The sequence below is a fragment of the Cervus elaphus genome, chromosome 30 (genome assembly GCF_910594005.1).
Source record: "Cervus elaphus chromosome 30, mCerEla1.1, whole genome shotgun sequence".
NCBI lineage: Eukaryota > Metazoa > Chordata > Mammalia > Artiodactyla > Cervidae > Cervus > Cervus elaphus.
Genome location: NC_057844.1, coordinates 65,343,444 through 65,357,258, shown reverse-complemented (window position 1 = coordinate 65,357,258; position 13,815 = coordinate 65,343,444). Strand labels below are relative to the sequence as shown.

Below are 13,815 nucleotides of genomic sequence, written 5' to 3'. Positions count from 1 at the left end.
ACTAGGCTTTTTGTTTGCCTCCTTATTGCTGCTGGCCTTGGCTGGGTAATCTGGCAAAAAGAGAGACTTTGCACTTCCCCTCCTTCTAAGGCAGTTAGTTCCTTCAGGGCACTGGTGCTCAACGGTGGGTACTGAAACTCACAGAAGTAGAATTTACTTACCAAATCACCCTAGTGATTCCTCTGGGTCAATTTCATTCCTTCTGTCTCCAACCAATTTGCTCCTTAGCTGTTCTCTGATCTGCTTTTAACTCTATGGCACTTCAAATTCCTCTATCCCCTTCCTCTTGCTCTGTGATAAAGGAAAACTTTCTTGGGAAGGTGCGATGCATAATCTCTTTTTATATATTGGGCTGGCCAAAAAATTCGGGTTTTTCTATTAAAATTCTACAGAAAATTTCCCACAAGCTTTTTGACCAACCCAATATTTCATGGTGAAGATGCTTCCAATGTGACAGTTGACAAGTGCAGGAAGGGGAGAGACTCTTGAATCAGATGTTTGCAAAGTTATCCACAAACTTCCATCCCGGCACTCTGTTCCAAATAGTTATTGCCATTCTACTGTGAAGATGTGAATCATATTGTAATGGAATTCTTCAGTTTTTTTCTGCACATGGAAATAGGTTAGTTTAAGGACTCATTTGAGTGAAACTCCATTTACAAAATGATGATATAAGAGTAATTCAGTGATCATTTAATTCTAGCAAAGGCAAAGAAAGATTTCAAACTTGAGAAAATTTTGTCTATATTTTTCAGAAATGATTGATATACAACAGTTTATAATTAAAAAAAAACCTTAATATGCCCAGTGTCATACCTAATAACATGAATTATTGCTGAATTTTCATACAACCCATATTTTTATATAGGATACCAAAGTTTACAACCTAAAGAAATACTGATATCACAGACTGCTCAATGATTTATATCAAAAAATTACAAGTCTGGGTTGAATGAATTCACTCAGGAAGAAACAATTTTGATTGTATCTGAAGTGTTCTGATGATAGAAACAATATTTTTAGTGATTGAAAACAATTAGCAGTAAACTAATTGAGTCCTTTTCAAAGCATCATTATTGAGTACTTTGGAAGAGCTGAGTATTGGGAGGAAATAGCGTATTAACTTCTGTCCTTTAATTAGAAAAGAACACTCTAGACACTACTTCATTGATAAGATGTTCCTGGACAAATAAGAGGATAAAAGACATATCTAAGATTTTTACAAATAATGTTCTGCCACATGCTCCCTCCCTCCTTGTTTCTTATCTTTCTTTCCTTATATTTTTATGCCATCCTGTGTCTTATGGCCAAAGAAATGTTTAAACCCTTAAGTTGCTGAGAAAACAAAAAGAAATGTTATGATTATGTGATAGAAAATATATATGTGTGTTTTCTCATTTTTGGTAGCTGATTTACTTTAGCAGTTGATGTATTTGAATGAAATTTTCACATGTGAGAGAGTAATGATTAGTACAAAAGAAAAGGTTCACGTTTACATTTTTCTTTTTTCCTATGCTTTTATACTAATCTACAATTTTATAATTATACATTAGGATTGTACAGTTAATTTTTCTTGTTTTTTAAATCCTTGTTTAGAGACTTAAATCACCTTTGAATGACTTTTATGCTAACTTTAAGATTTTGTACTACTGTTCTGAGACTGTTATATATTTGAACCAAGAATGTATATGGTTTGTTTAGAGACATTACTTATATGTTTGATTCTACTCTGACTAGTTGTATGACACCAAACAAAGTACATAATATTTCTAGCCTCAGTTTCCTCATTGGTTAAATGGAGATGATAATATTATTGGTGAGACTAAATAAGATTTTGTGTAAGAGCATTTATCATGGTGTATATGCAAAGGAAGGGCCCTGAATTTTGGCTCAGATTAACTGATTCTTCCCCAATACATGCAGAATACTAGACTGTTTCAGATTAATTTATATAACAATAACTCAGAAATTCAAGAAAACTCCTTTAATTGATCCCAGTATAAAATATGACTATAACTGTGGAAGATAATTTAAAATACATATATATTCACCTGAATGTTATCCTTTAAGTCATCTCGGAAAGTAGACATGTATTCTAACAACTTTACCATTGCTTAAAAACTTTTTAACCTTACTAATGGAAAACTCTTAGAAAGCAAATTCTGAGCCATATTAAAAGAAAACAACTCAGTGTTATTGTTTTATTTGACTAAAAATTGAGCCCCTTCCAAAAAAAAAAAAAATTGAGCCCATCCTTTAGAAGTGAGGAAAGTCAAATGATATGCTTTGTCTCCTCTGAAAGAGCCTTGTAAATTATAAAGAGCTATACAAATGTAAGATGGTTCAGAGCAGAGTGTTAAAGAATGACCCCATTGAGAATATTAAAAAAGTATGCCTCAGGCTCTTAAATAAATTCTGAAAATCTCAAGTGTTTTGAGCTCTAGCTTTATCGTTTATGGTATGTGTATTGTCTCCTAAACGTCTACATGGAGGTAGACAGCACCCATTTTAGTATGTAAAATTTAATTGATAAAAAGGTATTCATTCATACTATCGATTTTGTTACTACTCTGCTTTTAACCATTTCCTACAATATTTAAAATTATCTTTTATCAACTAATTTTATCCAGGTACATCTTAGACTGCTGAACCTTGTTCTTTAGTTGGCTTTTTTGAAGACCCTTCAGGTTTGGGTCAGAAGTGTTGCCGTGGCAACCCAACTGTGGCTTGGGCTGGAGAGCCACAATTGGTCGACCTCTTATTACACATTTCAGAGCTGTTTAAATAAAGAGTTGAAGTTGAAATTAAAATTTAAAAAAGTGTTAAGTTTATAATATTTGGAGTATGGTGGTGCAAATGCACTCAAATCCAAGCAGATCATGTTAAGGTGGAGTGGAAGCCTGGGAAAATGGCATCCAGAATTGGCAGGTAGAATAGCACTTCCAAGTCAGAGTCATATTTGAACAGACAAGAAAAATCTGACTTATCTTGGCAGTTTAAAAATACTGTGGTGTAAGTTGACCATCACCAGGTTCTCATCAGTAATTGAGAACCTGAGGGAGAATAGGGTTTGATCATATAGTTTCCTTATTTGGACAGATTGATTTCATCCCACAAATGCTTGTTGTTGATTGAGTTCCCATCAGTTCTTTTTCAGAGGTCATTTGAAATCTTTTTGATTTTTAAAAAATTTTATAAGTTCAGCACTTCTCTTTTGTATTCTGTCACTTTGTATTAATTATATTTTCTGGCTATTGACTGGATATGATACTTCCTAATAAATGCTGACTTATCTCTTTCTCCTTAAGTACAGTGATTAGCACAGTGTCTGCTGAGGCATCTTATCTCAACTGGGAAGTCAGGGACTGTGGATTAGTGGCTCTGCTAATGTGAAAATACGAAAAGAGCTAAAACAGCGCATGCCATATTTTCTATATTAGTTCATCTTTAGATATCCATAGGAACTTTGGAAATATATAGACAATTGTTCAATACCAAGTTTTAAAAAACAGCAAATTTTTGAAATAGCGTTTTGAAAATGGATGAATATATCATTTTTTCTAGGAGAAAATGATCAATATTCTTTAAAATTTTCCACCAAATAATTAACAGCTTTATTAGAGATATTCCTAGAGCAGGCATGTGCTTTGCAACATAGATAAATCCATTAGGAGGCAGAGAGATAGGAGGGAACAGAGTCACAATACCAAGGATGCATTTTGTATATAATGGGATACAAATCAGATGCTATCAAAATACTCAGCTTTACGTTTGTCAGTGGCTTAGTTACAGTGGATAAAAATTATCAAGCATCTTCAATGAAATTATGTGAAATGCTCCTTGCAATCTACTCTATAATTTATAGGCTTTCAGTCATTTCTTTCTGTAGCTTATAAAAATGGAAGAATATCTTGAAAATGCATGCATACTACTTGCCATTGTTTGTTTCTGATTCAGTTAATGAAATTCTGATTCCAGTATCTTAAGAAAAGCTATGTATTATTTTCATCATCCTGCAAATACACCTTCAATTGAAAACATTTTTTACTTTTAAAAAGGAAGAAGTTGGAATTGAGAATAATAAAATTACAATCTCATTCAAAGTCACTTCCGTGCTCTTCACATTTGCAGGTTTAACATGTTAGCATTTAAGAACATTTAAATTAGATTCATATTTTAGATTCAAAGAGACATGTTTTCAAATGGTCTATCATGTAAACGTTGATTTTTAGGTACTTTGTCAACATGCCAACTTGGCTTCCAAGAAGTTAGTACCTTCTCATAAATATAATTGTTACGTTTGAAAAGATACCTTATTCCACTCAGAGCAAAAGAAGGGAGAAATCAAGACTCCACTAAGACATGTGTGTCAGGGCAGAAGAGCTGTTACCAAAGCCCCGGAAATAACATCACTACACCCATCAGAGTCAGTGACATAGTTTCAGTTGCGGCCGTACATCCTGCTCCGGTTGTGTCTAAAGTACTACCACCGTCTGTTTGATGGATTTGCTTCACGTCACTGAGGTTCATCTCCTCTGGCATCCCTGTAGAGGCAAATAAGAAAATCACGGAATGATGGATATACCACCTCACCATGATCCTTCTAGAACGACTCTCTATCCAAATTGTGGACATGATTGTTTTTAATTTTTTTGTGTAGCATTCCCTGTGTGTTTCACCTAACTCTAAAAGATGAATATGACACATATTTCTGCATTTCTTAAATTGGAACGTATAAGACCTTGAGTGGGAGTGCTCAGAAACTTTAGGAGAACAAAGTAAACAGCACTTTCTAGCTTTTTGAAAGCATTTGGAATATTTCTCTAATGTTATCGAAGTAAAGAAATTTAATTAAAATGTCCTGAGGTATAGTATCAGTGCGTGGCCCAGAGACGTAACAATGGTAGGAACTGTTGTGAAATCTTTTCTTATGAAAATAAAGCCATGTAAGGAGAGATAATTAAATTGGACATTTTTAAAAAGTAGAATTTATACAGATTGTACTTTGTATTAGGCTAAACTATGCACAGATCCTTATTGAAATATATCAAAGAATAATAACAAATATTAAAAGATACCCTTTATACACACGCAGAGCTATGGGGATAGGGGTATAGACATATGTCAGTAGAACAAAGAATTTAGTAGTAGGATGGACTGGGGATTGAAGTTAGGGATGAAGTGTTTGATTAAAGAAAAAAAATGTTGTGCAACATTATAGACCAAAATCTAGTCAAATCCTGGTTATTACTTCTGTGTGCTGTAAAACCCAACAAACTGAGGGAGGAGGCCGTCTCCCCAGTTATTGGGGATGAAATAATTATTTCATCCTTTAAGATTGTTTTCTTAAAGAAGTTTACCTTTCTATGATACACCTAAGAAATTCCTGGTTTATCAGTTATTATCTGGTGTCACCCATGTGCTGAGACTGTGAGACGGTCTGGATTATCTCATGGTGTGCCACTATCAGTCACAGTTAACAGGTTTAAATTCAGTGTTACTAGGGCCGCAAATATTGACATCGTAATTACAGTGAGACTGAAAAAAAAAAGCTTCATATAAGGAAAAGTCAATATTTATGTAATTAGGTCAATACATATATATATAATTCAGAAAGTAAGCTCCACTGCGTTCAGGGATGAGAGCATTAAAACGAAGCTCAGCTCTACTGATCTGACATATTGATTTTACAGTCTGAGCGCTTGTGTTATTATTCATTGTTTGGGTACTTGTTTTGCCCTTCTGTGTCATTAAGCAAGATGAATAAACTAGCAATTCCTTTTTTTTTTTTTAATAGAGACTGGAGTGGAGTGTGCATATTTTAGTCATGGGTTTATACTCCTTGTTATGTTAGAATATAACAAGGCGCTGTGTGGACTCTAGGCAATTAAAATTTTTTCCAAGATAACTACATAAATTTGAGCTTTAAGGGGTTTACTTTTCTTTTTTAAAGCACTGTGAGGAGGTGCCTGGATTGGATTCATGAAAAACTTTTTTTTTAATGCCTTCTGGAGTCAGTATTTTCCTCATTCATTCATGAGCCAGGCACTGGTCTGGGCTTGAGGGTACTGTGGTGAGTACAAATATGAAAATAGAAAGATGTTAAATCTTATGTCTGCGAGTCAGGCAATACGAGGAGGGATTATCTCATCTTCAGTCAGATGCCATTTTATCATTGGAGGTAGAGGTATTACCAATAAATGCGATCGTTCTAAGGATGATGGTCCCTTGAGATAAGAATTATATAGAAAGAATGAAAGATCTCTTGAAGAGCCTGGCAGTCAGGGCTGCAGTTTCAGGTCAAATCACAACCTGGCCTGAACTTCTGTTAAGAAATCTTTGGCCAAAAGGCCAAACCCACAATGATTTGATGTAGTGATTGTTTTCTTAAAGGAACTTAATTTACTAAGCTTATTATACTAAAGCTCAGCCAAAAATCCATAAAAGAAAAATCAGTTTGATGATTTCTCACATTAATAAATTAAACAAAAATGAAGTAATTTAAAATAAACTTTTCTATGCCTAATGGCAACACACAAAGATGACAATAAATTCCTATTTCTTCCCTTGCTGGCTTGCAGTCTGGTAGAGGTAGACAGACAGCCATGCTATTACAAAAAACAAATGTAATGCGAAAACTCGGGCACTTGCCTGATGGTTGGTGCTATGAAGTAATATTATCTCACACAAGATGAAGTGTCAGTTAACCTACTGTCCAATTGACAAAGGCAGGACAGAGAGCTGATGACAACCAGTTTGGCAAGGATATAGCCCTTTATTAAGGAAGACTGCCAAAATATAGCAAAAGTGTTTAAAATGTACACTTACCTAGACACCTAAATTCTGCTTTAGTGGAAAAATTCCATGGGAATAATTTTTAAAATATGCTCATATTTATTCACAAAATGTTAATTTGTGCATTGATAGTGAAAAGTCATAAGCCATTAAGTGTCCATTAGTAGGGTACTAAGTTAAGAAAATTGTACATTTACTTATTTTAAAATATTCAAAAAGTAGATATCAGTACAGAAGAATGTTTTGATATTATTTTATACACATACTTGCATGGTCTTTAAGGATCTTTGAACTCAGTCTATGGCTGCCTTTCTTTGAGAATAGGGAATCTATTATTGATTTCTGTATTCACTGAATAGCATTTAGTAATAAGTAGGTGAATGAATAAGTTGATAACTTTAATCCAGGACAGAAAACTGCAAAATCATAAAAATGTTTCTCCACTTCTAACATTATGTAAGTTTAATGTGTACAATATGTTGATTTGATGTATTTTATAAAATGATTGTCACCGTAGTGTTAATGTCTCCAGCATGCCACATAACTACCTTTTTTTTTTTTTTTGGTGGTGAGAACATTTAATTTCTACTCACTTAGCCCTTTCAAGTATATAATTCAGTGTTAATCACTGTAGTCACTGTGCTTAACATTAGATACCCAGAACTTATTTATCTTATGCCTGAAAGTTTGTACCCTTGACCAACATCTTATTTACCCTACATCCCAGTTCTTGGCAGCCATCAATCTACCCTGCTTCTGTGAGTTTGCTTTTTTTTTTTTTTTTTAAGTTATAGATACAAGCGATGTAGCAGAGTATTCATCTTTCTCTGTCTGACCTATTTCACTTAGGATAATGCCCTCAAACTTCATCTAAGTCATAGCAAATGGCAGGATTTTCTTTTTTCATGGCTGAGTAACATTCCGTTGTTTTTATATACAATACATCTTTATCCATTCATCTATTGACAGTTAGGCTGTTTTTGTATCTTGGTTATTGTGATTAATGCTGCAGTGAACATGGGAGTGCAGATATCTCTTTGAGATCCTGTTTTCATTTCCTTTGGGTATATATCCAGAGATGGAATTGCTGGATCATATGGTAATTCTATACTTTAATTTTTTGGGAACCTCCATGCTGTTTTCCATAGTGATTGGACCAATTTATATTCCCACCAAGAGTGCACAAAGATCCCCTTTTCTCCACATCCTTGCCAACACTTATCATTTGTCTTTTTGATAATCAGTTCAGCTTAGTCGCCCAGTGATGTCTTGACTCTTTGCAACCCCATGGACTGCAGCATGCCAGGCTTCCCTGTCCATCATCAGCTCCTGGAACATGCTCAAACTAACGTCCACTGAGTCGGTGATGCTATCCAACCATCTCATTCTCTGTTGTCCCCTTCTCGTCCTGCCTTCAATCTTCCCCAGCACAGGGACTTTCCCAAGGAGGCAGTTCTTCGCATCAGGTGGCCAAAGTATTGGCACTTCACCTTCAGCATCAGTCCTTCCAATGAATATTCAGGACTGATTTCCTTTAGGATGGACTGGTTGGATCTCCTTGAAGTCTAAGGGGAGTCTCAAGAGTCTTCTCCAAAACCATAGTTCAAAAGCATCAATTCTTTGGCACTCAGCTTTCTTTATAGTCCAACTCTCATATCCATACGTAACTACTGGAAAAACCATAGCTTTGATTAGACCGACTTTTGTCAGCAAAGTAATGCCTCTGCTTTTTAATATGCTGTCCACGTTGGTCATAGCTTTTCTTCCAAGGAGTAAGCGTCTTTTAATTTCATGGCTGCAGTCACCATCCTCAGTGATTTAGGAGCCCAAGAAATAAAGTGTCACTGTTTTCATTGTCTCCCCATCTATTTGCCATGAAGTGCTGGGACCAGATGCCATGATCTTAGTTTTCTGAATGTTGAGATTTAAGCCAACTTTTTCACTCTCCTCTTTCTCTTTCATCAAGAGGATCTTTAGTTTCTCTTCACTTTCTGCCGTAAGGGTGGTGTCATCTGCATATCTGAAGTTATTGATATTTCTCCAGCAATCTTGATTCCAGCTTGTGCTCCATCCAGCCTGGCGTTTCACATGATGTACTCTGCATAGAAGTTAAAAAAGCAGGGTGACAATATACAACAGCCTTGATGCACTCCTTTCCGATTTGGAACCAGTCCATTGTTTCATGTACAGTTCTAACTGTTGCTTCTTGACCTGCATACAGATTTCTCAAGAGGCAGGTCAGGTGGTCTGATATTCCCCTCTCTTGAAGAATTTTCCACAGTTTTTTGTGATCCACATAGTCAAAGGCTTTGGCCTAGTTGATAAAGTAGAAGTAGATTTTTTTCTGGAACTCTCTCGCTTTTTCGATGATCCACTGGATGTTGGCAATTTGATCTCTGGTTCCTCTGCCTTTTCTAAAACCAGCTTGAACATCTGGAAGTTCTCAGTTCATATACTGTTTTTGATAATAGCCATTCTAACCGCTGTGAGGCACTATCACATTGTGGGTTTGATTTGAATTTTCCTGATAATTAGTGCTGTTCAGCATCTTTTCATTTATCTGTTCACATTTGTATGACTTCTTTGGAAAAACATTTACTTCCTTAAGTTCAATCTCTTTTAATATAAAGACATAAAATTACATCACAGCAACACAGAGTATAGAATAAAATATTAGAATTAGATGCAAACTTGGAATTTTACATCTGAGAGAAAAGTAGGGAATGTAATAGCAAAGATTCAGGGTGAGAATATTAACTCAGCAAGTACTTGCTACATAAAGTTGCTATGGATCTTGTAACATTCAATAAAAACTATTACCCTTGGTCATTACTTGATAGAGTTGACTGGTCATACTAAAATCAGCCATATGTATATTGACTGGACATTTGGGTGCCTAACAAATCTGATATGGTTTATGTAACAGTTTACCATTTTTTAAATGATTAATCCATTCTTATCTCTTAGGAAATATAATTGATAGACTCACCCAGACTATTGAGTCACTTTAATCTAGGGTGTATCCTAAAAAAATACTGTCATTTTCCAGTTTTCCTTGGGGGCTTCCATGTAATCCATAATAAGAGCAGAGTGACTGTATGGTTGAAGAGATAAGGTCTGTGATAATCATGAACACCCTTATGGAATGTCATCTCTGTGATCTTCTATTTGATATTCAGAGTCTGACTAATAAATGGCATTGTTATTCTGTTCTCTGTGAGAAAAGGTGTGAAATTTATTTATAGTTCTTTTGGTTGATGCTTTATAACCAAGAGTAGTCTTCCCTTTTGACAAATTACATGAGCATAATGAAATAATTTTAATTGTTAGTAAGTTAAACAGTGAGTTAAAACATTAATGGGAGATTATGACTGTAAACCAAAGTTTACTTTAAAGTATTATGATGTATTGAGATATTTAGTTCTGGGTAATATCAGGGATTATTATCACTTGTTACTGCATCAAATGGGTTATTGGTTGCTCTCCAACAATTAATAGTAAATAGCTTTTATTTTTCAGGATAGAGTTTTTAGCAGAGAAAATACTGTTTGGATTTTTTTTTTTTCAGTTTCTAATGTTATTTTTTATTCCATAATGACCATCCAGGTCTTTTTCCTCACTATGTGGTATAGATTTCTGAAGACATTAGAAAGGAGACATACATCTCATATGAAAAATGCTTCCCTGGTGGCTCAGACGGTAAAGCATCTGTCTACAATGTGGGAGACCTGGATTCGATCCCTGGGTCGGGAAGATTCCCTGGAGAAGGAAATGGCAACCCACTCCAGTACTCTTGCCTAGAAAATCACATGGACGGAGGAGCCTGGTGTCCATGGGGTTGCACAGTCGGACATACATTTCTTTTCTTTAATTAGTTTAAGCAGTTTTATATTATTATTGTGAGTTTTTTAAGACAAGTATTGTGAAACTTCTAGAAATAATTTTTAAATAGAAATTTTAAAATGCCATTTTTGTGCAATTGATAATAAAGACTAAATATTGTGTGTGCTAAGTAACTTCAGTCACATTTGACTCTTTGCAACCCTATGGACTGTAGCCCTCCAGTCTCCTCTGTCCATGAGATTCTCCAGGGAAGAATACTGGAGTGGGTGGCCATGCCCTCCTCCAGGGGACCTTCCCACCCAAGGATTGAATCTATGTCTCTTGTATCTCCTGTATTAGCAGGGGGTTCTTTATAAAGTTTATTAAATATACTAGTCCTTATTTATATACTACATACTTAGTTGTAAGAATTTACAAGTATTGGAACAATTAAAATTAGTGATTCTGTAAATTATGTGTGAAGAGTATAAGACTGGTCAGATATTGCTAGTTAGTAAAGTCACAAAAGATTTGTATATCCTAAAGCCATGAAATTAAAAGACACTTACTCCTTGGAAGGAAAGTTATGATTAACCTAGATAGCATATTAAAAAGCAGAGACATTACTTTGCCAACAAAGGTCTGTCTGGTCAAGGCTATGGTTTTTCCAGTGGTCATGCATGGGTATGAGAGTTGGACTGTGAGGAAAGCTGAGTGCTGAAGAATTGATGCTTTTGAACTGTGGTGTTGGAGAGGACTCTTGAGAGTCCCTTGGACTGCAAGGAGATCCAACCAGTCCATCCTAAAGGAGATCAGTCCTGGGTGTTCATTGGAAGGACTGATGCTGAAGCTGAAACTCCAGTACTTTGGCCACCTGATGAGAAGAGCTGACTCGTTTGAAAAGACCCTGATGCTGGGAGGGATTGGGGGCAGGAGGAGAAGGGGACGACAGAGGATGAGATGGCTGGATGGCATCACCGACTCGATGGGCATGAGTTTGAGTGAACTCCGGGAGTTTGTGATGGATAGGGAGGCCTGGCGTGTTGCGATTCATGGGGTCACAAAGAGTCGGACACGACTGAGCGACTGAACTGAACTGAACTTAGTGATAATATGGGGTTAAACACTGTTAAAAATTAAGATATACTAAAGATATACCTGGATACATAGTAGTAATATTCAATGTACCAAAAATAGAAAAATTTTAAAGCACTCAAGAGGAAGGGCAGATTGCTTTTAACAGAACAAAATATTATATTAATTTTCAAGAGCAATAATAGAAGCTAAAATAAAAATTCTAACTGTGAAAGAATGTAGAATTCTATACAAAGTTATACAGTATGGAGAAAATAAAGGCATAAATAAATGTATTTTAACACTCCCCAAATGATTCTAAAGTATTATTATAAATGTATGTAAAAATAAACAGCACAGATGGAGTGGGATGAAAGTTATTAATATAATAGTGTTCAAAGTAATTGGCAAATATCTAGCTAGGTTACTGTATATAAGCATGTTGGTTAAGAAAACAATAACAAAATGATTAATTTAGATATAATTTTAAAAGATATAATTAAAATATTTGCAAACAATTGTTAAAACATTCTAAAGTATTTGTATGTTCTGGAAAGAAGTGAGAAATAATTACTTTAGGTTTTGTCAAGAAAAATGTATACTTTAATGAATGTTAAAATTTCAAGCCCAAGAACTTAAAAACTTCATGTGGAACATATATATTCCTAATCCATTAAAACAAAGGGGGTTAATAAAATCCAGGAGAAGTCAGGAACGAATAAACACACAAACAAATATGCCCAAAGCGCGAAATCAGATGTTAAAGCCATATGCAAATAATTTAGTAATCTCTAAATGAAATGAACTGCATCAAATTAGAAAACAGACACTCAGTTTGGATTTCAAAAGAAATTTAGCACCATAATAAAATGATACATAAAGGGTGAGAGTAAAAGCTTGGAAAAACACACTGCAAGTAAATAATAACCAAAAGAAAGGTGATGTCATTATATTAATAAAAGACAAAATGAGTTTTGAACATTAAAAAGGGGTAAAGAAAGTCTTCACATAATAACAAAAGAAATAATTCAACATACAGATATAACAATTCTGTGCCTAAGAGCATATTTTCAAAATAAATCAATATTAATAAAGGAAAAGAATTGGATAAAATAACAAAGCAAAATGGACACATAAACATTCAGTGGGAAATTTTAATCCTGCTATCTCATTACCTGAAAGCTCAAGCAAATGAAAATTAGTGAGGATATGGATGACTTGGCCATCCACATCTTTGGGCCAAGAAAAGAACTCCACTGACTTCCAGTCATTATTCTAGTAATAATCCTAGGATCTCTTTGTACCCCCATTCCTTCACATGGAAAGAAAACAGATTGTCCTGATTACTAAGTTGGGATGAAGAGCAAAAATGTTAAACTTTAAACTTTCTCATCCTCTTTTGAATTGAGAAATGTGAGGATGCATATTATCCTGCTCTTCACCATGAATTGAAACTAACTCTGCAGGGAGGACCCATGATTTTCTAGCTATGCTTCTGACCTGACAGTAATTCTTGGATGAAATAATAGGTATCATATGTCAGGACATTCTCTAGTCCAGTTTTTAACAGTAAAATAGCAGATATTTTTATTTTTATGTGTCTGATGTGCAGTACTTATATTTCAATTGGGTCTAACCTTAGGAGTATAACTTATTACACCAGACCCAAATACAAACTTTCACCAGTGGTCTAATAAATGAATAAATACAGCTAGCTAGCAAGATTAGATAGCCTAAGGTAGTTAATGACTAGTGGATATACTGTGTAAATATTGTTTTAAAGTATACCTAAGCCATTAACAAAAGGGACCACATAGCAGGGCACAAAGCAAATAATAACAAGGAATTTTAAACAAAAAATATGAATTTTTTGGTAACACAATAAAATTAAACGTCAATACTGAAGGAAAACCATGATCCCTACAGCAAACCTTATCTAAGGACATAAAACAAGACCTAAATAAAGAGATGTATCAAGCTCACAGATGAGAAAATTTGTTTATATTGTGTCTCTTTCACTATATTCTGAAATTTTATCATGATGTCCTTTGGTGTGGGTCTATTGGGTATTGGATCCACTGTGCTGGGCAGTCAGTGAAGCCTACAAACTCATGTCCATCTTGG

General features: G+C 34.8%; 1 protein-coding gene across 1 annotated transcript in view; it reads right to left on the bottom strand.

Annotated features, from left to right (window-relative positions):
* Window positions 1-3,590: 3,590 nt before the first annotated feature.
* The window catches only part of GPC5 (glypican 5), a 1,490,288-nt gene continuing 1,480,063 nt past the window's right edge, over window positions 3,591-13,815 (bottom strand). The window contains exon 8 of the mRNA XM_043891977.1: window positions 3,591-4,544. Coding sequence (XP_043747912.1) covers window positions 4,387-4,544 — 158 coding nt within the window. The 3' untranslated portion in view covers window positions 3,591-4,386. The remainder of the gene's footprint in view (window positions 4,545-13,815) is intronic.